The following is a 24,461-nucleotide window of genomic DNA, read 5'->3' as shown; positions in this document are numbered from 1 at the left end:
CGGTGAGGGTGGCAGAGCCTGGCCCAGGCTGCCCAGGGGGGTTGTGGAGTCTCCTTCTGTGCAGACATTCCAACCCGCCTGGACACCTTCCTGTGTAACCTCATCTGGGTGTTCCTGCTCCATGGGGGGATTGCACTGGATGAGCTTTCCAGGGCCCTTCAACCCCTGACATTCTGGGATTCTGTGAAACTCAAGACTTGTTGAAGTCACTTTGTGTCCCTAAACCCAAGTCCAATGCAGGAAGGAGGGAAATGCAGCTGAATCCTGGTTTTAACTCCCCCACAGAGTGATTTCTGTGCTGTAATTCTCCTCCAGCACCACAGGATGCCACTGTTTCCTTACACACCCACAGCGAAAAAGTGTGTTCTGCAAAAGCCATTTGCAGCAAAAAAACCACCCCAATTAAGTCATTAATAGAGCCACCACAGCATTCCCTCCATCCCTGCAGAGGAAACAGCACCAAGCAATACACCGAGGGAGGTTATTTGGGAATAAGTGTACTCAGATTACAGACATACCCCACCAGGGACTGTCAGCTATTTAAAATAGCCGCTTGTATCCTTGCAGATGATACGTAGCTCAAGCTATTGCTAGAATAGCGTTTCTTTTGTTAGACAATTCAAACCTCTGTGTCTGGTGGCACCAGATCCAGAACAGAGAGGAAATAAATACCTGATTCGGCAACAGAAATAACGAGGGTGCAGCGCTACAAAGGTGGAATAACAGCCGCATCTGCTGGGACTTTGCGTTTCCTCTACTGGAGAAACAAAAAACAGTCAAAAGATGAGAAACTTTGTTAAAAATATTTATTTAAAAAAATACAATTGTTTTGCATGTCTGGTTGCACATAACTATTAACATATGATTGACTTGAATAATCTGCTACAATGCTTTTTTGTTTTAAAGCCAGCTTGCATTATACAAAGCAAATCCCTCTGTCAGTTCTTACATAAAATAGTTTTCTTTAACTATTCCCACCCTATTTTTAAAAAAGATTGCAATACATTGATTGGTTTTTTTTTGCACAAAAATCGAAGCCATAGAAAAGTCACCTGATTTCTCAGGAAAGACCTTCGTGCTGTTGGAATAACAACCGCAAAACGCGGCTTTTGCCCCTTTGAAGTGTCTTTAAGTGCGATTCCTCCAAAGGAAGTTTTGCATCTCCCAACTTTGCCTCCCAATTGCATTCAAACCTGAAATATCTTCCACTAACTGCATATATCCACTATAAATTGATCAGATTGATATCTTTTTCTCAACACATCAACACGCTGAAGGTCTTCCTCATATGGTATCTTGGAAGGTAAAATAAAAGCAAATTTAGTAACACTGAACAATTACTGAAAACTTTGGCTATTTATGTACTTGCATTACATACCAGCATTTTGCTTTTAGAACACAATGGCATTAAGATACTCTTATTATAAGGTATTATTTTCAATCAAAAGTTAAACTGAGAAGTTATTCCCTCCCAGGCAAGTTTCCCCAACTGTAACGAGAGCACCAAAGGGGCTGAGGTTACAGCTGGTTCTAAAACACCGTGTCTGGAAAAAGGCTCCAGTGTAGGAAGTTAAGACACTCACTACAACATTGTTTTGTCTCTTGACTTGGTATTATATTTATAGATATATATATATATTTATTTTAAATGCAATTCTGTTCTGGAAAGACTAACTGAAAATGTTCTCTCTGCTGCTTTCAATGTAATTTTTACCATGGATGGTTGTACTAAAATTCCAGGGAAGTCCAATGGAATCCATTCCCGAGTTAAAGGGTGAGTTCAAGACAACGTCTGCTCCAAGCAGAGACGGCGGAGCTGCTGGGACACTAAAAAACCACATTGCGGAGGCGTCTTCCCAATTTGCAAAGAACACAGGGGAAGCGAAAGATCCAGTTGAGGAGCGAAACACTAAAGGCATCAGAAAGTCGCTTTCCAAAAGACACGCGCCTTGGAAATGAACCCAACAGGCGTCACGCGTCCCCGCAGCCTCAGCTTGCTAAAGCTCAGCTTAAAACCGCCCGCCTGGCTCCACCTGAGCCAAAAAGCTGCACAGAGCAGATGAGCGGCCGGTGGGAGCTGAGGCAGCCGCAGCAAAGCCAAGGGATCCGCTCCGATGTACAAACCGATCTGTTCTGATTAACAAGTGGATCTGCTCTGATGTACAAACTGATCTGCTCTGATTAACAAGTGGATCCGCTCTGATGTACAAACAGATCTGCTCTGATTAACAAGTGGATCCGCTCTGATGTACAAACAGATCTGCTCTGATTAACAAGTGGATCCGCTCTGATGTACAAACCGATCTGTTCTGATTAACAAAGGGATCTGCTCTGATTAACAAAGGGATCCGCTCCAATTTACAAACAGATCCGCTCCGATTTACAAACCGTTCAATTCTGATCTACAAACAGATCAATTCTGATCAACAAGCAGACCTATTCTGATTCACAGACCTATCCTGATTCACAAACGGATCTATCCTGATCCACAAGCAAATCTATCCTGATCTACAAGCAGATCTATCCTGATCCAGAAGCAGATCTATCCTGATCCAGAAGCAGATCTATTCTGATCCACAAGCAGATCTATTCTGATCCACAAGCAGACCTATCCTGATCCACAAGCATCTGCCAGCAGCTCCCAGATCCCCCGAATTCCCTGCTCGCTGGTAACCGATCCCTCTTCGGAGCCATTTCAGCCCCAGTTTCACTCCAGCCGTCCCAACCACCATCCCCACCACACACGTTGCTAAAACTGCCCCGTTTATTCACCTCTATTATTAAGAATACACTTCTCAGCTATAAAAACAGGAGGAGGGGGGGAGATAAGCATTAAATGTGCTACTGTACTTATCACAAACCACTGTGACGTACATAAGGCCATCTGGTAACACTGCAACAGAATACAAACAAGATTTTTAAAAGGGAGTTTAAAATACAACCTTTTTTTTTTCCTTTTTTCTTTTTTTTCCAAACTACAATGAATAATCTCAACCCTGTTCACAGAGAATTAACGTTAAAACTAGCACATCATATATAGAAAACTCGGTGCAACTGAACAACAGCAGAACAAAAAGTCAACACAATCCTATGAAGCGGTTTCAAAGCCTGAAGATTTAAGACATGCTAGCAAAAAATAAAATGAAATAAAAACTAAAACCCACAACACGTCAAGGAGCCCAGAGCAAACGCAGGTATTGTGAGCACCCCCGGCACACAGCGGGGCCATCAGAGCCATCCTCAAAGCCTTCCTGTGTGTACTATCAGCAGGTTTGCTGGTGACACCAAACTGGAGGAGTGGTGACACTGGCAGCTGTGCTGCCATCAGAGACCTGGACAGGCTGGAGAGCTGGGCAGGGAAAATGTAATGAAATAGAAGAAGGGCAAGTGCAGAGTCTTGAATCTGGGCAGGAACAACCCCAGGTTCCAGTATCAGTTGGGGAATGACCTATTAGAGAGCAGCGTAGGGGAAAGGGACCTGGGGGTCCTGGGGACAGCAGGGTGACCATGAGCCAGCACTGGGCCCTTGTGGCCAGGAAGCCAATGGGACCTGGGGTGGGTTAGAAGGGGGTGGTCAGTAGGTCAGAGAGGTTCTCCTGCCCCTCTGCTCTGCCCTGGGGAGACCACACCTGGAATCTTGTGTCCAGTTGTGGCCCCTCAGTTCCAGCAGGACAGGGAACTGCTGCAGAGAGTCCAGCGCAGCCACCAAGATGCTGCAGGGAGTGGAGCATCTCCCGTGGGAGGAAAGGCTGAGGGAGCTGGGGCTCTGGAGCTGGGGAAGAGGAGGCTGAGGGGGGACTCATTCATGTTTACAGATATCTAAAGGGGGAGTGTCAGGAGGATGGAGCCAGGCTCTTCTGGGTGACAACCAGTGACAGGACAAGGGGCAATGGGTGCAAACTGGAACACAGGAGGTTCCACTTAAATTTGAGAAGAAACTTGTTCCTGGTGAGGGTGGCAGAGCCTGGCCCAGGCTGCCCAGGGGGGTTGTGGAGTCTCCTTCTCTGCAGACATTCCAACCCGCCTGGACACCTTCCTGTGTAACCTCATCTGGGTGTTCCTGCTCCATGGGGGGATTGCACTGGATGAGCTTTCCAGGTCCCTTTCAACCCCTGACATTCTGGGATTCTGTGCTCCAAAAACAATTAAAAATGAAAAGAAATGATCAAAAATAGCTTCCAGTTCTGGGTACAGCGCTGCCTCTCCATTAACACACCCCTGCTCGCCAAAGGCTCCAAATTCCCCTTTACACCCCCCCGCCAAAACCCCAACTTTGAGATGAAAACCTTCTGAACCGTCTCAACAGAGAAGCAAGCGTTTCAAGTTCAAAAGAAGCCCAAACCTTTGTTCCGTTAACATAAAACTATTCAAAGACCCGGTTAAGACACCTTTTTTTCAGCAGATGCGGCTGCCAACTACGTCAAAGGCGCACTAAGAATTAACCTTTGGCAACTAGTCCACACTGTTGGATGATCTGAGTACTGAAATAAACCAACAAAGCCCCCAAAACATTGTGCAAAACACTGAAAAGCGGCGACTGCATAGCGCATATTCTCCCGTATCCAGATGTTGATTTAAGACAGAGCCCTTAGCACCCACAGCCCCGTAAAACAACTGTCGCTGCGGTTTATCTTTTAATCTCCATCCAACAGGCTCTGATTTCAGCACATCAGCTCTAGCACGTCACGTATTCACCACGACAGCCAAACGCTTCCATGTTACGCAGATCTGCTAATGCTGTTCAGCAGCCAATTGCTGTTTAATTAAATTCCAATCAAACCGTAAACACCCGTGTTTCGGTAAGACATCATTAAAACATCTTGATTAGATTCTAAGCAACGCAATTGCAATTCTAATGGATATTCAGCTGATCCACTGGGTGTGAGATGCTGTGGGGCTCAGGCTATTTGTCGCAATAATTTTGCGATGATTAAGACAAAATTAACCGTCCATACCCACGACCTCAGAAGCCAGGTTTCTTACTAAGGAACGAAACAGAACAAAATGGTTATGGACACCCAAAACTCAAACATCGAGTTTTAAAAATACCTGTCGACTTTGACAATGTCCCTTAACTACGGATGTAGTTTAATTTTTCATAGCTGACAATACCAAGATAGCCTCTTGATACAACACTGAGATGCGTCTTGTAAACAAATATGCATTAAAAATGGAAGAGGTTACACGAGTACATACGAAAATGCTATAGAATGGTAGAAAAAAGGTAAAGGAAAGAAATAAATGAATAAACCACGGGGAGCCAACGCTGTCGGAACTGTAGGTTCTGATCTCAGCGCTGGAAAAAATGCTACAAAAATGGATGGGAACTCTGCGCTCACCTGAGAAACAGCATCTATGCGCTCGGCTCTTCCCGTCCCAACCTGCAGAAGTTGTCCCGTGAAAGCCAAAGTCATGAGGGGTCTGATACTAACGCGTTTTGAATGCGTCGAGGAAGATCCGCGCAGAAACGGCCTTCGCTGCGCTTATAACAGATGCTACGGAAAATCAAACACCGAGGAGGATCTGTTTGCTAGAGAGATGAGCTTTGAGAACATCTCAGAGGGAGGAATTATTCCAAACGAGCCACCGAACAGCCAAAGCCTTTCAAATCCGTTATACCAAAGATGCCGTGGATACTGAAGCCCTAAGGATGCTCTAACTTAAAACAATGGGTTCTTAAATTCAAGGAATTTTATCGCTTCCTGACCTATTGCAAAACGCAACTCGTGCCAAAGGCAGTGCATAGGAATTACATTCAACCGGCTTCTAAAACACGCATCTAGACTTGAGTTCTTAAGGAAAAAAACAACAAAAACCAACCCAAAACTTCCCTCTATCACCCTCTCCACCAGGATCACATTCTCTGGAAATAGGTACGAGTCCGGTTCTCCAGCTGGAGGGTTTTATTAACACGTTCTGCTCTCCACGGCTCCAGCGCCATCCCCACAGTTCGGGATCTCACGAACCCAGACGCAGTGAGAGCTTTTCGGCTGACACGACTATTGTACAACAGCGGGGACGGTAAAAGGCATTTCCAGAAGCAACACAGATGTTCGGCTTCCGTGCTCATCCAGTCTAATTCTACCACCACCTACAAACGAACCGATGCAAATATTATCAAGCATTCAGCGACACCACGGCTACTTCGGCAACGGGAATTGTACTAAAATGTTTCTGTAATGCTGCGCTATTTTTTTTTAACCAACACAGCACTATCACCGTTATCACTAACACGATAATGAAAAGAGAGCCTTTTAAACCCCCACCTTCCCTACGCTAAATTAAAACCAAGGAGCCACAAACCGCTCCCGGCAAGGTCCCGGCAGCTCCGAGAAGTCGCAGCCACACTGGGCTCTGTCCGGAATGTGATGCACAAATGCTGGCAGCTCCATACCTGGCAGGAAACGCACGCTTAACAAGGCAGCGTATATACAAGATAATATTACCTTAAGTGACCTGAAAGCCGTAATGGAGAAAAGGGGAGCGAGCGCCTCCTGTCCCGCCTCCCCTCCCAACTTGTTGTCCCAACCGCCTCCTGAGATTCAAATCCCACCTGGGACTTTTCTTTTCCTTAAGAAGTGAAAAAACCAACCATCTTCGCAGTGCTGAGAGGCAGCCGGGTGTTACCAGACTGAAACCAACACGCGCAGGCGGCGTTTCCGTATCAATTTTCCCGAAGGTGACCGCGGATCCCGTCCAGCAGCTCTGGCAGCGCAATGTGATGAAGCTGCTTGGAGAAGAGCATGAAACTCCGCCAAGCACAACCGACAAGTCACGGCAGCGTTTGGTTCTCTTGCATACCTATGCTCAAAGTGATAGAGTTCACAAAAAATCAAGTGCACGTGTGCACATAAACAACTTTTTCGACAAAGAAACTTGGCTTTTTTTCCATAGGGGACAAGGGAAGGGAAGCAATTAAATTGCAAGTCTTTAGTGCTCATTAATTATTTTTAAATCCTAATCCTAGGCTGCAATGTTGCCCTCAAGTCCACACTCCTGGTGGGCATAAAATTGGCCGAGCTAAAACCACCATTAAAAGTGCTGCTATTTATATATAGCTATATATATTTCCTAGAGCAGACTCCTAGGTCATCATGCAAACCAGAAAATTCCAGGTGCCTGCTCTTCATTACGACCTGCAGCTTGCTTTCTGCATTTAAAAAATAAAATAAAAATAAAAGTCAATATTGCACATTGTCATTTTAAGAGCCACTGGCACAGGAACTGGATCCCGCATCTGCTGATGTCTAAAAAGCGAAGCAGGATGATGCCTCTGACCTAATAAAACAGTTCCCCACAGGAGCTCACTCCCTGCTATATCCACCAAATAAAGGCAAATTCTTTTCTCCCGCTGGGTAGGGGACTTTCTGGATGAATAACGCTCAAAAAGCAGCTCCAGCGCAGCCCCCTGCCCAGGGCGTCACGTTGGGAACACACCGAGTGGTTTACGCGTTTCAATGCTAGAATACAGAAAGACAACGCCGCTACGGTAAGTTATGCCTCGGGTATTGTCGTAACGCTTTAAAGTGAATTCAGAGTCTGCAAAAGTGGCAAAAGGAAAACTCTGGAAAGCTCGAGTTCCCCAGTTATCCGTTAGACAGGTGCAATATATACAGAGGACACCGCCAGCTCCTCTTGCTGTAAATCAACCATCTTCCTCTGCTCCTGAAAGCTTTGAAGCCAGCCAGTGAGGATGCAAAAAGAGATGGTCTCCATCTGTTTTCTAGTGGGGATTTGATGAAGATTATCTTACACAGTAGCAATCAGAAGTTGCTGCCTGCCATCGGATGCCCAAAGAGAAGAAACAGCCCCCAGTGCCAGCGGATCACGATGTCCCGTCTCCGAGGAGAGACTCTTCTTGCCGTCCTCGGTTCTCTTAAAAGGCCTCCTGAGGTTTAAAAACCCGACAGCACAGATTTCATTTCGTCAGCGTTTCAAATGGCTCTGGAAACTAACCTTGTATTAATCCACACGCACACACACGGCCACCGAGGAAAGCAAAGCAAACACAAATTTACAGCAAGGCTGATACACCACGGTACCTCTCAGCTTAGCTGTATACACCGAGCCTAACTTATCTTGGATCTAAGTGCTTCATCAAATGAAAAAAAGAAAGCAATAGATCTAAAGCAAAACTTGAGATAAGTGCTGGTAGAAAAGGAGCTTCTCCACTTCACCGGTGGGGAAAGAGCAGTAATGTTAAAGTGTTCTCACCCACGGTTTGGGGCTGAAACTCCAGCATCAGGCAGCAACCTCACCAAAGAAACACACCCGCAAAAAAACCTCGTGGAAAATCCACCACCCCGCTCATCTTCTAGCAGCGAGACGACAGGCTTTGCCACAGGTCTCTGCCACAAGAAATGTTTGGACTTCAGCATTCAAACTGAGAACTCAAAGGAACTGAGCCCACCGCTGGGTCGTCTCACGTCGCACCCGCGGGAGAGCAGAGAGCAGCCACCGCTGGCCAGGCCGCTGCTCCGATACAACGCCACGCAAAAATTGGCCGTATCTCCGGAGCACAACCGGGAAAATTCCTCCCTGCAAAAAGACAAAGGTGTTTTTACAGCAGAAAACGACGCGGGCTGTTTTGTCGCTGCGGAAGTTTCCAAGCCGATGTGCGCATCCCTTTTCCCAAGCATCTCCTGGAACGTCGGCTTTGGTCGGGATTAGATTTCTTCTCGCCAAGCAGAAGAACAGAGGGTTTTTTTTCCAAGAGTCACAGAAAAAAGACTTCTCTGACACCATTCGCTGCAATCAGTGCAGACTCAGTTACTGCAACACCAGCTGAAACTCCCTTTTGAACCATAGCGAAGTTCTTCCAAACCGAGGAGGGAAGAGAAGAGACTGGAGCTCCAGCTCCTATTAAGGCGTTTGCATATACATTCCCAACCTGGCTCTTCAAAAAAGGGAATTTTGCAAAAAAAGGCATTTGATTTGGGAATGGCAAAAACTATGATTGTTGATAATCTCTGTGGAATTATAAATTGCTCATTAAAAAACATGGTTAAATACAAGTGTCCTGTCTTTCCCTTGCTTGCCAGTATGTCCTGTCCATGAGTTCGTGTGCTATGTCTTCTGTAGATCAGGGGAAAACGGGCCGGGGGTGGAGGGTCCATCCAGTCCAGACAGAGTAAACGGGCCATGACTGTTCAGCACTGACGGAAACTAAAAGACAAAACACAAATTATTAGGGAAGATGCCATTTTAATTTATTGTTCCTCTCATACCTCAGTGGCACCATCTATGTCCTGAACTAATAAATGACTTGAACGCACAGGCTGTGGGGAAACCATGGTCTAAATTGTTCTTCCATTAATTATCAGCTATTTATAGAGAAAAATGTCCAGTGCATTTTCAGACCTCCTTGTTTATTCCCTGTCCTCCTGGTACATCTAAGCTACTTCCTTCATCTCCATGGGGATGACAGATACAAACCCAGAAGACAACTAGTTAAATTTTACCCTTAGCCTAAGCAGACTCGGACAAGAGATGTGCTTATTCCAGTTCCTAAGTGGATGGTGAAGGAAGAGCATAAGCAATCACAACTGAAGGATTATTTTTAAGTACAGGGGACTTTTCACCTTCTATATTAGATAAATAAAAATATTTATTAAAAAACAGCAAAGCTGAGAATTTCCAAACAATGGAAGGCAGCAGAACATAGAGATCATAAATAACTGTGCTACGTATTGCCACAGAGATCATACAATCTTCTTTCTTACTAGTGCTGAGATTTAATTAATGACTTTGAACAGAAGAGACTATTAACAAGTGATTAAAACTACCAACAGAGCCACAAAACTCAAGTTTCCAGGAAAATCTCAACCAGTAAAATGAACTGCAGAATCCCAGAGTGTCAGGGGTTGAAGGGCCCTGGAAAGCTCATCCAGTGCAATCCCCCCATGGAGCAGGAACACCCAGATGAGGTTACACAGGAAGGTGTCCAGGCGGGTTGGAATGTCTGCACAGAAGGAGACTCCACAACCCCCCTGGGCAGCCTGGGCCAGGCTCTGCCACCCTCACCAGGAACAAGTTTCTTCTCATCTTTAAGTCAAACTTCCTGTGTTCCAGTTTGCACCCATTGCCCCTTGTCCTGTCACTGGTTGTCACCCAGAAAAGCCTGGCTCCATCCTCCTGACACTCCCCCTTTCCATATTGATCCCCATGAATGAGTCCCCCCTCAGTGTCCTCTTGTCCAGCTCCAGAGCCCCAGCTCCCTCAGCCTTTCCTCACACGGGAGATGCTCCACTCCCTTCAGCATCTTGGTGGCTGCGCTGGACTCTCTGCAGCAGTTCCCTGTCCTGCTGGAACTGAGGGGCCACAACTGGACACAAGATTCCAGGTGTGGTCTCCCCAGGGCAGAGCAGAGGGGCAGGAGAACCTCTCTGACCTACTGACCACCCCCTTCTAACCCACCCCAGGTACCACTGGCATTAAATAAATTGAAGCGTTGCTGGAACTTACCTGAAAGAGCGTATTAGCACCTTGCAACCTTGCAGGACTGAGCGGAGCGACCGGGCTGAGCGTGCTCCAGAAGTGGATACTGGAGAGCAGGGGGCTGGGGGTCAGCAGGATGGGGGTCTGCAAAACATAGCGAGACACGTCAGCCGACGAACCCGCCACAAGGAACACAGACCATGTGGACATCCAGCCAAACAAACTCAGCTCCTGCAGCGGGGTCCGAATTTCAGAACTCACATCCCCTCTTTCCACCTCCTCTCTGCTTCCAAACCCCCCGCCAGCCGCCGCCATCCGGCTTCTCCTGCTGAGGAATTGGCCCTTTTTTCCCCCCACAGCTGCCAAATCCCGCTGGGACCTCCGGCACGTCGGCTCCTCCGCGATGAACGCAGCGTACCGCACCTGCGAGCGGCTTCGGAAACGCCGTCCGTGAATTTACAGAGAGCAGACGAACAGTCTGGGCAACACCGACCATTCAAACCCCAACAAAAGACATTTATATTCAGTTCCTAAATATCCTGAACGTTCCAGGTTCACCGGCCCAACACTTTGAATGGTGCCAAAAGAGCAACTGCACTTGATTATTTTTCCTGTCTTCAGCCATTTCAGTTTTCAATTAGCACTTTCCCTACAGTTTCACGCTAATTCCAATTTATTACAGGAAAGAGATTAAATATACACAGAACAATTTAAGAGCCTAGTTGGATTCAGTTCTCTTCCAAATTTTCCATGAGGCGTCAAAGCTTTCCTTTCCCACACAAAGATAACAACCAAATTAAGCAGCTGCTCTTAGCGCTTTTAAATCACAATACTCTGCTCTTAACTAAACGGCTACTGAATCAAATAGAAGCAAACTGCTGAAAAGACACCCCCGCCGTTCTCTATTTTTAAAGCCTGAAGGATAAGGGCAGGGTCCAGGGGTTTTGAAATAATTCAATATCACTCTGGCAAGATTTTACAAAGGATCCTGTTGGCGCTGGTTTGGGTTTTGCCTCCGCACGCTCGCACTGCACCGACACGGAGCCCTGACGTACCACCCGGGCACATTAACACCCATTGCAAACAGAGTTTCTGTTTTATAAGTAAAATGGGAGCGACATCCTGAGTTTCAGGACTGCGAAGACAATCTACTGAGTGTTCACTTTCCGCTCGCCTTCCAGTTTTAAAATATAATATAAGCGCTATCGTTGCTAAAAAAAACATAAATACAGGAAGAGAGTTAGGTTACCTGAGAGAAAAGTGCTGGAGTAAGAGAAGCGGTTGGGAGAGACGGGCTGAGGATCCCCAGCGGACTTGGATCGCTGCCCGTGATGACGAGAGTCGGAGCCAACTCCAGCCCTTTGGGTTTTTTAGATCTGGAGAGATGATTGGCAAATTCCTTCTCCAGCGCCGAGGAATCCTGCTCTTTGGGCTCCGGAGATTGAGGGTAGAGGCTCTGAACCTGCTCCAGCTGCTGAGACGCCACCGACTCGATGTCCGTGTCGATGTCCAGGTCGGGATTGGAGCTCAGGGGCGGCGACGGGGGCGTGGAGGGAACTTGCAGAGTGGGAGAAACGGAGGATACGGGGGGCGTCGGGGTGAAGCTGGTGGTTAAGTTTGGCAAAGGAGCTTCAGGGACAGTTAACTTGGGTAGAACGAGCGTCTCCAAAGTCTGGAGAGTCTCTTCCGACCCCAGCGGGAGCGAGGACGCGGTAGAAGCGGCCGAAACCGTGGAGGCGGCAGAAACCGCCGCCGTGGTAGAGACCAGGGGGACGGAGGACGGTTTTTTGGAGGGCATGGTGACAAACTTGATGACGGAGGGCGTTGGGTCCTGAGCGGGTTTCTTCTCGGTCATTTTCTCGGCTGGATTCTCGATCTTGATGGACCTGAAGAGTTTGACGCTGGAAGAGTTGAGGGAGTTGAGGGTAAAAGAGGAGTACAGGCCTGAGTGGATGTAATCGTTGCGGCTGGAGGATTTAGCACACGACTGCGACTTCTCCTTCCCGTAGTTCTCCACGTCCTTGGCGGCGCTGCTCACCTCTGCAAAACCAGCCATTTCGGGGTCTCCTTCTATACGGCCCACGACAAGCGGATCCATATTTAAAATCTCCGGGTAAGAAACAAACTTGTAGACAAACTTCTTACCGTTCACTTTTTTAATGATATTCTGTGGGTAAGAAGACATATATATATATATATATTTAGACCTTCTTCAGATTAATTTTCTTAATAGATTTTAAAAGAAGAAGAAATAAAAAAATACCCATTATCGCCACCAAAGGTCACTGACCTGGTACAGTAAGTGCAGCCAAACAGGAGAACCTGCAAAATTAAACCTTACGGCTTTGCAGAACCGAGACCTGACACTTCAAATCAAACCACCTTTACTCTTAATAAGATGATAATAAAATTAGCAGCTGAACCAGTCAGCAGAACGTAGGGTAATCAGCTATTTCAATACCACAAAATAGCATCTGCCAAACTTGTTTTGCTCCTCGGTGAAATGCCACACACAATTTGGACCTAGGAAGATTCTTATTTGTCATACAATTATTCTTACTGAGATCTCCCAGCGCAAAATCAGATTTGTGCTGCCCAGTAATAAACCCCAAGCAACAAGACACCTGCTACAAACTGCCAGGTTCCTCAGAAACGGGGTTTTATTTCTTTATCTCGTACAAGCCCACAATAACAGCTGTGGGATAAATGGTTTATTGAAAGGAAGGTGCGACTCCCACACTCCGGTTCTACTTTACTGCTGCTTTACTGAAATATCCTTATTTTGATAGCCCCTTTGTAGGGACAATTGCAGAACAGATCTCAAGGTGGTGCAATATTCACCACCTCAATCATCATAATCATTCTGTTGCTTAAACCAGAGGATTTTAACCCTTGCGAGGGCACCTATTTTTGGAGAAGGGATTAGTACTGAAAGGCAGATTTGTATCAGCAAAACATAAAGCAAAGGAGATAATGTTTTGCACAAAGCTATCTCATAAAATAACCAGTGGGAAGCAACACAGCACAATGATAAATGAATAGCAAAAAAACAACCTATAAACATGAACTAGCACACCTTACTTAATTCCGCGACGCAGAATTGACACCTATCCCCTTGAAGAGAATGAAAAAGGAAACAAAGCTCATTAGGCAGAAGCTGGTAAGATGGCTGGGGCCTCGAGGTGGATTTACGGACTTTGTTACCTTCACGTAATAGTAGCGGAGAGCACGGCTGAGTTTATCATAGTTCATACTGGGCTTGTTCTTGCGGATTCCCCACAGTCTGGCCACCTCCTCTGCCTGCAGCAGCTTGAACTCCCCGTCGTTGGAGGTCCAGCAGATGATGTTCTTGTTCTGAGGCTCTTGGAGGAGCTGGAGGAGGAACTGCCACAGGGTGATAGCACTGTCCATAGCAGTGAGCTGAAATGCACAAAGGTGAGAGGCAACACATTAGCAACAGCGCATTTTCTTTGCCTCCCTCCAAGCGGGTAACGCAGCAGAGATGTTCTTTCCAACGCCAGCGAGAGTAAAAATTATTAGTCACCAGTCGTGAAAGATGTTCCCTGCAGAACGGAGGGGCTGAGAGCCAAGCGCTGGCGTCTCCTCCCACATGTCAGTACTTTTCACATGGGTTAAATTTAGCCTCATTTAACTAAATCAGGTCACTTTGGGTAAGTTGCAATGAGTCACTGTCCAAAAAAGATGTTTCTAAGTTGTTCCACGTTCACCCACTTGTGCTGCTTGGTGAGCGACAGCTCAGGTGCACCCAGGTAAAAATCCAAGCGCCCCTCGCCGCGTCTCCTCACCTGCACCCACCTGCACCCTCGGGACCGTGAGGAACACGGAGCCCACCAAGGAACCGCTGAAGCGACGCGAAGGTGCCAGCGCAGAAACACTCGCTTTCCCTTCGGTTCCCATTTCCACCCCTCTCTGTGCACAGCCCCCTCAGTCGACCCCATCCCCTCCCTTCCAAATCTCTTTTCCACCCCCATCTCTCCATCTTCCCATCCCCATCTCTCCTAAGAGAACAAACAGGAAAGTAAATACAACAATTTCAGACGCTGCTTTTGCTTTTTCTCTTGATTCCTGCCTTGTCTTACCTACATCAGTCATTTAGGCTGAGACTTTCTAGGACTAGTATCTAGCAGGTCATTTGTGCACTTCCAGGGTGGTTTTCTTGCACTGACGCTATCAATATATAAATTCAGCAAGGACAGACAAGGCGGCAGAGATGACGTTGTTCCTTGACCATATCTGACTACGCAAAACAATACTGCCAGATATTGCTAAGCCGAACGTTAATAATCCCATCTGCACAAAAGAAGTATAAGATACACTGTGAATTAAACCAGATTAAACTATACCAATTCAGCATCTCATATGGCTTCTCTTATTCCAGAACAGAACGGCTTCTATTAACGCAGCTAAAACTTCTTCCAATGAAATAAAAACAAACCCAGCCGCTCTGGAATAAGAACCGTCACAATGAATTACAGTAAAAATGGTTTGGTTTGTGTAACTGCTCGGTATTTTTTAGCCCCCAGACAGTTAAACCACAATAAAGACAAACCTAAAAAGTACAGGGGTTTCCATCTGAGTGAATCCGACGCCCCAGCAACCAAATCAAATTCGCAAGCAGAAGCTCCAAAACAAAGGCATCGAGTCCAACTTGGGCGAGCAGAACCCACACCCATGTTGTTTGAAGCCCACGTACGCACGGGGATAAGTTTAAGATTCAGCCGGGATTGCCAGTTCATCTTTGTTCCCAAAGCCTTTTATTCCAATCTCATTACTGCCCAGCGCTTATCCAGCCCTATATAAGGAAGAGAACGGTCTACATGTCAGAGCTTCAGAATTCACTCAGCCCTGTAAAAGAATCGCTGCTGACAGTTTACACAGGACTACGCATTCTTATTTTAATAAGGTGCCCTAGGGCAGGTACTTTTTTTGGGCAGAGCTCATTGCATTTAACCTATTTTTCAGAATCCCTGCCTAATGGCGCACTGACGCGACTGCACAGGGATGCTCCATTGATCAAGCCGGTTAAATTGCCGCAATTACAAGGAACAATCTCAAAATGAAGGACACCCACACCGCCTTGTTATGCTGGCCTAAGGTGCTTTCCTCGTTAATTACCGCGTGCACACAACTCCGTGCTTGCCCAAATTAATTGCTTGGCACTCTAAGAAAACACCGGCTGCGCTTGGAGACACTCCCCGCGCCGCGAACCGTATGGACTCGGGGCCCAACAACCACCTTAAAACACTCCCAGGCCTCCTCTGACTTTTATTTGCATTTTACCCATAGCATCTCCCATCCGAGGCATCGCAGAGCATCGTTATCCCATCACGATGATGCACGGGGCGCTGCGGAGACACGAGGACTCGATCCCACCCCGCTGCAGAGCTGTCAATACCAGCCATACGCGTTAACGGGGAAAGAGCACGAAAATGAAGCCGAGCGATTATTCCCACGCTACATTTATCTCCGGCGCTTTCAAAACCCACAAGCAGCGCTGCACCAAGCAGCACCGCCTGATGCAACGGGAGGAACGGCGTAGAAACGCGCTTAGCAGCAGAACCTCAGAGCGGTACAGGCTATTTTTTCCCCTCTTCGTAACAATCCATGCAGATTTCATCCCAGAATTTAAATGTTGTTATTTCATTGGGCTGCCTCCCTTTGTTAAGATGCACCTTGCTGTGATTCTCAAAGCTCACCAGCCAAGCGTTATCACCGAGGTCAGGGCTGGTTTTGAATAGAGCTGGAGATGTGTGACGCTGATGGATCAGCACAAAGTTTGGCAATACAGAGCAGCCAAATGATGGAGATACAATTTTGGTTTTCTTTTATAAAAAAAACACCTTTTCCAGTGATGAGCTACATCATTCTGAGGAGCATCGACCAAAAGAGAGTTCCCAAATATTGCAGCTTTTTGGCTGAACAGACCAAGCTGGAGCATCCGATTGATCAAGTTACTACTGATGGTTCTGGCATTTACAGGCTTGAGGGTTGTCACGATTCCATCGTGCATCTTCAGCGCCCTTTAAGTTAACAAGTCTTACGTTATACACTTTAGGAGTGTGCAGAGGTTTTATTCATTCCTTGGCTATCGCAGAACACCTTGGAATTGTTAATGGATAGATTATACTGCATATGAGAGAATGAAAGCCTCTCTTTAATATTTATTGCACACCATCTACAGGAAACAACGCAGAGATACCCCAATGGAACTGGGAGCAGGGAGTTTTTCTGAAGGTTATAGACAAACAAAGCAAAGGCCAGAAAATAACCCTCAACCTGATCAAATCAATGAGATCACAGGCGGATCTTGCCCCTTCCGCATCCAGGGGTAAGCTGGAACTGGGAAAGGATAATATGTGTACAGGACACAACGCTGTATTATGAATCAAAACATCTCATTTAACTTGTTCATTAAAGCTGCTTTGAGACAGCATAAGAACATCAAAGAACTGCTGCTTCTTCAGGAAAAAGCAGAAGAAAAGCATCACACAAGATGCAAAATTAAAACCAGTACAGGTGAGATGAGTATTTCTCCTTAAGAACCAACTAAGATGTTAAAAAGGTTCTTCCTTCTGCAGCACCTGGGGCAGAAGGCGCCTGACGCCTTTCATGGGCCTTTCCAGCCGTTCAAGCTCCTTGTGCCATCTGCATTTCGCAGAACATCTTCCTTTTGTCCTTTTTATTCAGACACAGCAAAGCCCACGCTCTCCAGAGATGTTCCGGGCTCATTAGTTAAACTAAAGAAATCAGGATAAGGACAAGAACCCCCTGTCCCACTCTATGCTAAGAGTGGCGAGATGTTACTTCTCTTATGATTCGTAAACAGCATTTCAACTTCTTTCCAAACTGCGTCTCATTTCATGAAAAGGCACCAATCTACCAGCATTGGCATAAAAAGCCCCACGGTTTGATTGCTTTTTCTTCCAGATGAATACACCGATAATCACAAGCACGCCACTGCAAACCGTCTCTTTGCCAAAGGTTGTTTTCCTTCTAAGAGTCCACGGAGATAGAAGGTCTGATCTGACAAGACAACGAGGGAACGAGGCAGAGAGGCAACACTGCTGCTGGTGACGATGGCCTTCCCACTTCTGCACCATCTGAGCACGAGGCAAAAATAGTCGCTAGAGGCAGAGGGCAGTTATACTTTGTAATGAGTACGCTAAAATAGAGCACTATTATTGTCTTGAGATCTTCTCTGACGCCTACGGATGACCCTTGAAGTCGACTGAGGAGCTGACAGCATTCAGCTGCAGTTCTCTAAATACAAGCGCTGCAAACTCGAGCTTTCTGCTTCTTTGAGGTTCTGGAGCTTCGTTTGAGGCCTTGACAAAGCCTCGAGTTTACAAAAAAATAAAAAGCCAGGACGTGAGATATGCATCTTTTCCGGTGAGTTCTGCTTGCGCATCTGCGCCCCGACGCGCTCCACAATCCATCTGACGGCAGAGCGCCGGGGTTTCACATCTCTCGCCATGCGGGTGCGCGGGGACGGGTGGCACAGCAGGCGGGGGAACTGTTTGGGAAATGGCACATGGAACCTTCCCCGTGGCCAAAACAACCTCAGGCGTTTGTCCCTTGGTGCTCGGAGGGCAGGGATACGTTGTGATGTTCCTAATCCCCGGTCTTCAAAGAGCCATAAAATCCTTTTGGTTGGAAGAGACCCTCAGGATCGAGTCCAACCATAACCCAACTCCAGCACTAACCCATGTCCCTGAAAACCTCGTCTAAATGCCTTTTGAACCCCTCCAGGGATGGTGACTCCAGCACTGCCCTGGGCAGCCTGTTCCAATGCCCCACAGCCCTTTGGGGAAGAAATTGTTCCCAGATCCAACCTCAACCTCCCCTGGCGCAACTTGAGGCCGTTTCCTCTGCTCCTGGCGCTTGTTCCTGGGGAGCAGAGCCCGACCCCCCTGGCTCCAAGCTCCTTTCAGGCAGTTCAGAGATCAGAAGGTCTCCCCTCAGCTCCTGTTCTCCAGCTGAACCCCCCAGGTCCCTCAGCCGCTCCATCACACTTGTGCTCCAGCCCCTCACCAGCTCCGTTCCCTTCTCTCAACTCGCTCCAGCACCTCAATGTCCCTCTTACAATGAGGGGCCCAAAACTGAACACAGGATTTGAGGTGCGGCCTCACCAGTGGCACAATCACTTCTCTAGCCCTGCTGGCCACACTATTCCTGACACAGGCCAGGATGCTGGTGGCCTCTTTGGCCACCTGGGCACACTTCAAGCTCTTCTGGCAGATTTTCTGTGCTTGGAGTCGACGCCGAAAACAGCGCAAGTCATCTTTCGCCTGCAATTGTTCCAACAGCCTCTTAGAACCATCTGCAGCCTGATGACTTCTCCAGATGGACCGAATAAAGGCGGCAGGTCTACAGAACCCACACAGGATGAGGCAGAGGAAAGGAAGGATGTCACACAGATGTTACACAGCGAGGACAAAGTCACCAGCACCGTTACAGCTGTGCAGGTATTTACACAGAAGTAACGCCTCAGAAGACGACTTTGGAAGCAGCACAGAAGGGAGGTGAACACAGAGGGTGACACATAAACTGCTGCTCGTATCACAAACACTTCTGTTAAAAAGAGGAAAACAAAGACACAAAAAAGGCAGCAACAATAACTTGGTGACTGTCTTGGGGATCTCACAGTCAATGGAGCAAGCCAGACATCCAGCAGGAGAGCACATCAAGTCTTTAATGAGGAAATTAAGTCTTTAAGAGCAAATGAAGGCTTTAGACAATCCCAGGAAAGCCGGACTCGCTGTGCACACGAGCTGAGCGGGGCTGTTCAGACCTGACCGTGCAAAACTATTGCCATGGTTTAGGACGGCCACGGTGCGTGAACAGCAGGAATCCGGAGACAATAACTCCGGCTACGTTGTGCAATATCCCTGCAGACACAAGGCCCCGACGGTCATTCCAGGAAAATAAACAACAGAATAACTTGGGTTCAAGGAGATTTTTGGAGGTCACGGGCCCAACTCCTCGTTCAAAACAGGGTTCACTTCCAAGTTAAATCAGGTTGTTTAGTGTCTTTGTTCAAATAAATAAATGGCTGCCTTATTCCTTTTATTTTAATAAAGAGATAGGAGCTTTAACACCACTAATTGAGCATCTAATTAAGTGGTTATCAACACACAACCAAGCAACAATTTCCTCAGCACAGCACTTCAAACACCCCACTACTAATAAACCGTTCATAACATATTTTCAAGCCCCTGGGACAATGATTCACCTGAACTGGTACTTTTAGGATTTTACCAATTTTGATGCATTTTAGAAAGAGCCGGCGGCCCAACACATCCAAAAATCAAACAAAACCAGCCTCTTCAGGGTGTTAATATCCAAATATTGACACACTCGGATGTGGTGGGAAGAGCATAAGGGTATTTAGTCCTTTTCCAGAACACACAGAGCACTGTGAAGTACTTTAGCTACTCCTGTCTCTTGTTTTGTTCGCCTACTTCCCAAAGACAGGTGAACTACCAGTTCAAAGCCTGTTAGATTTGTAAAGTTACTGTTTACAAGAAATTAAACTAGAGATGCAGACTCCCACATCCGCAATATTCCAAGTAGTAATCCAATTATACCTTCTCTAATAAATACTAAAATTGGGCAAGAATAAGGACCAATCACCCTAGACTTCAACAGATTCTCGTCTTCCCCTTGGCTCCGACATTCCCTGCGCCGTTGTTTGCAAACCGGCCCGGAAAACGGGTTTGTTGTGAACGAGAAGCCGAGGTTCCCGGGGCAGGAAGCTCCTGGAAGGAAACACCGGCGGATGTCCTCACGATAAGAGCCGCTCCGGAGTTTTCGTTGCCTAATCCCACTCCAAGTTCGCTTTAATTAAATACCAACTGTCAAACGTTGCAATAAACGTTGGGTTCTCGCCTCAAAAATTAAGATACTTTCCATGAAATCAAGGCGTTAGCAAATATTTGGGGGTTCAGGAATAATTTGCTTCAGCTGCTTAACTCTGAGAAATGGGTATTTCCTTTTCTAAGTGTTTTCTAGTGTTCTCCACCTTTCAGATGCCCAAGGAAACCTTCCTGCACTAGCAGAGAGGCAACAGAAAACAAGTCACGAGGGAGAACAGCGGCATCAGGATTCCCATCGCACTTATGGCTGAAGACTCAAGTTGGCTGAAGCCGATAAGCTTTTTGTTTGGTTTAAATCTTGATATGGTGACAGCAGCGCCCGCTTCATTATCTAATATGGGTTTGACTAGCGACTCCAAGACTTAAAAATGTTTTAACTTGTTTGAACATGGCCAACAAGGGCCCTTCAAAGCACTGTCCGTGTTCTCCTCCAGCTCCTGCCATTGCTCTGATCCTCCATCCCCAGCCAACAACGACCGACATCCCCATTTTCGGGGCAGCAGACACCATTTCCCTGCTTTACCGCTCTTGGATGAAGAGTCTCCCCTTTTCTACCTCTCCTTTCAGTAGGATAAGAGACCAAAAAGAACACGGGAAGGTTTAGGACAAACAGAGAGAACGGTAAACTTTAAATACAAAATGCCTTCAATCAGTTCCTTGGTTGGTTTCCGACACTGATGTGATTGTTTCCCAGTAAAAATACAGATTTCCATGGAAGCTCCTCTCTAAATACATCACGCTTGCTTCCTCCCTATGTGCCACCACAATGGGTTGAGGGGAATGTTTACCGACAACAGACTAAATTAGCTCCAAAAGGCAAAATGCTGAAAGTAAAAGCATCCCTGTCCAAGAGCCAGGGGGCAGATCTCCGCACCGCGCTACGGCGTGAATCTCAATCAAGAGGTTAAACGTTTTACGTTGATCCTGACTTCGTTACGAAAAGGAAGTCTCATTTCGGATGGAAAAGCTTTCCTTTAATAATGTTTATAATACACTCAGCCTGGTTGCTATGACGATGGAACAACTATTCTCCACAAACAGGCGCTAAGACCCTAAAAATAAACAGGCCGACAAAAAAACTCACGAACACGCAGCTTTGTCAGGCAGGCGGTGCCGGGTGCAGGGATGGGGTTTGTTCCCGATATGATGAAGATAAAGAAACGCTCGTGACTAAATCCTGCGCCCGGCGAGCAGAGCGCTCGCCTACAAAGCCATTCCTCTATTTCTCAGGAGCTGCCACTTAAAACCAGCACCACCAAAGCCAGAACTCCTAAGCCAGCAGCACAACGGGGATTATTAGAAGTTTCTTTCTGTGAAATTAAGGTGTGTGGAAGCAGGAACACGTATATACGTGTGTGTGTGTATATATGCATGCAAAATAATAAAAGCGTAACAGCATGTATTTGCATACTTTCTCCATGGGCTCACTTATTGATGTGGGTAGGAATCCACCCATTTCACACAGAGTACACAAGGATTTAAAAAAAAAAAAAAAATAAAAAATAGTAGCAGTCGGGAATTAAAATAAAAAAAGAGAAAAAAAAAACAACAAAACCACAAAAAACAAACAAGCACTTGATCCCAGTCTCCGGCTCTAATCTCACAGCAGCAGAGGGAGGAAAGTCAGCGGGGACTGAACGGGAACAGCGCGACGGAAACGGGTCCGGACGCGGGCCGGGGGTTCCCGGGGCCGCTCCCTCCCCCGCCCCGGGACAAGCGGCTCCAGCGGGGGCACCGGGACCGCCCAGACCCCCGTCCCGCCGCGCTGCCGCCCTTCAGAACCGCCGCTTTGGTTTCCCGGCTCCTGCCACGGCGCACGGACCGACCGGTCCCCGCCGCCCCATCCCGGCCCCTCCGCCCAGCGCGGCCGCTTTCCGGAGATGCCCCCCGGCCGCGGCCCCGCCGACACCGGCGCCCCCGCCGCGGGCCTCCCAGCCCCCGCACGGGCCCGTCCGCTCCCACCCCCGCGCAGCACGGAGCCCGCTCGCTCCGGAGCCAACCCCCCGCTCACCGAGGAGGAGCCCCGCCGGTCCCCGGGCGTCGCGGTCCCGTCGCGGCGGGCAGGTGCTGGGAGCGGCTCCCCCGCCGCCCTTCATGGCCGGGCGCCCCCCCGGCGGGCCGGGCGCCGGGCCCCCATCCCGGGCGGGAGGAGCCGGGCGAGCAGCGAAGGGCAGCGGCGCGGAGGCGGCGGCGGGCGGGGGGATGGGGAGCGCCAGCGCCTCCGCCGCGGAGCCTCCGCGGCCGCCGTACCCCACACTTCCGCCCACGGCCACGCAGGGGCGCGGGGCGCTCACGCACGGCGACGAATCCCCGCCCGGAGCGGGGGCGGCAACGACCAATGGGAGGGCGCTGCCCGCCCACGGCTCGCAAAGCCCGCTGGGGAGTGTAGTCCGCGGGGCCCTAGCGCCCGCCCGCAGCCATGTGCCCGCGGCCCGGCCGGCAGCGGCACCGGAGCCGTTTGCGCGGCGCGTCACGAGTAACACGGGACTCCCCGGGGAAGAGGAGCGGGGGGTTGCAGGGGTGTGTGCACCGGCGTCCCCCCCCCGCCACCGCAGAGCACTCCAGGGAGAACTCACAGCTTTTTCCTATTCTGATAAACCTGCACATGAAAATGTCACTTGCCAGGAGAAAGACACGACGCTGCACTTGTGTTCTCCCCGGGGAACAGGGGGCACCAGCCCCACAAACCCCCCCAGCTGTGTTCCCTACAGAGGGCACGTGGATGTGGATGTTCTGGGCTCCTGGATCTTCCCCAGGGTTCACCCCATCCCTGCGCACCGGTGACAACCAGTGACAGGACAAGGGGCAATGGGCGCAAACTGGAACACAGGAGGTTCCACTTAAATTTGAGAAGAAACTTGTTCCCGGTGAGGGTGGCAGAGCCTGGCCCAGGCTGCCCAGGGGGGTTGTGGAGTCTCCTTCTGTGCAGACATTCCAACCCGCCTGGACACCTTCCTGTGTAACCTCATCTGGGTGTTCCTGCTCCATGGGGGGATTGACCTGGATGAGCTTTCCAGGGCCCTTCAACCCCTGACATTCTGGGATTCTGTGAAAATGGCGATGCCATCATGACCCCAAGCTCACTGCACACACAGCAGGAGCCCCAATCACCCTGAAGCTCATTAAAGCCACACTTAAGTCCCCAGCAAACTGCTCTTCCATGGCCAGAGACTTGTTATCCCCAAGGTGCACTGCCTTGGCCAACAGACGGGCACCCACAGTCTGGAGGTATCTACTAAGAAAGGCACTTTCCACACCAGTTTGAGACCAGTGGTTTTCCACGGGAGCAGAAGGTGAAGTGCTGAGAAGGCAGCGCTCTCCCCCATCCCTCCCATGAGCAAACCCCTCTGGCTGCTTCGCCGTCAGGCTCCCACCCGTTGGCAGAAATAAAAACTCAGCAGCACTTCAGCACCCGACACCACACATGCCAAAACACGCAGCTTTCTGCCTCCCAGACACGCCGGGAAAAGGTTGGCAGCGTTAGCACGGAGTCTTCTGCACCCGTTCCCCCAGTTGCCTTCTTGCAAACACGAGTCCTGCTCCATACGCAGCTACAAGCCAAAGCGCCACACAGCCAGGTATTAGCTCATTTTTGTTTGGGATGTACCATCATCCCCCAAACACACAAGTCGTGGCTCAGAGCCTGGTTAAGCCTGAGCTGCTCCAGCTGCAATTAATGCTGGTTCTACGAAGGTAAATCCCACCCCATGACTAGGTCATCTCCTTCAGCTGGTCCCATTTCCTGGGGTCAAATGACGACCAAATGAAGTGAAAGGAGGTTTGTAAACTCAGGAGCAAGAGAAGGGAACATGACACTGTATTTCACAATACCTTTAAAAATAACCCTTTATCAGCACTTACTGCAGTGTCATGGGATCAGAAGGGAGATATAAGCAGAGAAAGTGAAGAGTTTAGGGAATCAAGATGTCTTTTAACTACAGGAAAAAGTAGAAAGTTTATTCCCCAAATTGTGCTTTCTCTCATGGGAAGGAGGGAAGTTTTTAACCACGCTGACCATTATTTAGTTATTTACAGAAGTTAACCACCACATTCCACAATAAAACTAAGAAATGGTTTCCATCTTTCCCCACCTCCACTTTCAATTAAAAAGACAAAAAGGCATGAGAG

The 24,461-nt window shown here is 48.3% G+C and overlaps 1 protein-coding gene across 1 annotated transcript; it reads right to left on the bottom strand.

The window, feature by feature from the left end:
• Positions 1-789: 789 nt before the first annotated feature.
• On the bottom strand, positions 790-22,832 carry ELK4 (ETS transcription factor ELK4). Its single transcript, XM_082069468.1, has 5 exons — positions 22,345-22,832; positions 13,642-13,857; positions 11,687-12,604; positions 10,465-10,581; positions 790-9,165 (listed from the first exon to the last, which is right to left on the bottom strand). Exons 2-5 carry the CDS (start codon positions 13,846-13,848, stop codon positions 9,067-9,069), a joined length of 1,341 nt encoding a protein of 446 aa, XP_081925594.1. The 5' UTR covers positions 13,849-13,857; positions 22,345-22,832; the 3' UTR covers positions 790-9,066.
• Between the last annotated feature and the right edge of the window lie 1,629 nt (positions 22,833-24,461).

The sequence above is a fragment of the Streptopelia decaocto genome, assembly GCF_964273445.1.
Source record: "Streptopelia decaocto genome assembly, chromosome: 19".
Classification (NCBI taxonomy): domain Eukaryota; kingdom Metazoa; phylum Chordata; class Aves; order Columbiformes; family Columbidae; genus Streptopelia; species Streptopelia decaocto.
This window is presented reverse-complemented; position numbering and strand designations above follow the sequence as displayed.

Bases quoted from the DNA above. Each gene is read 5' to 3' on its own strand.
- ELK4 (XM_082069468.1), bottom strand. From the start codon at position 13,848: ATGGACAGTGCTATCACCCTGTGGCAGTTCCTCCTCCAGCTCCTCCAA. The intron at 12,605-13,641 runs GTAACAAAGTCC...TCTTACCCACAG, and splicing joins TCCGCTACTATTACGTGAAG to AATATCATTAAAAAAGTGAA. The intron at 9,166-10,464 runs GTAAGTTCCAGC...TTTGTCTTTTAG, and splicing joins GTGCTAATACGCTCTTTCAG to TTTCCGTCAGTGCTGAACAG.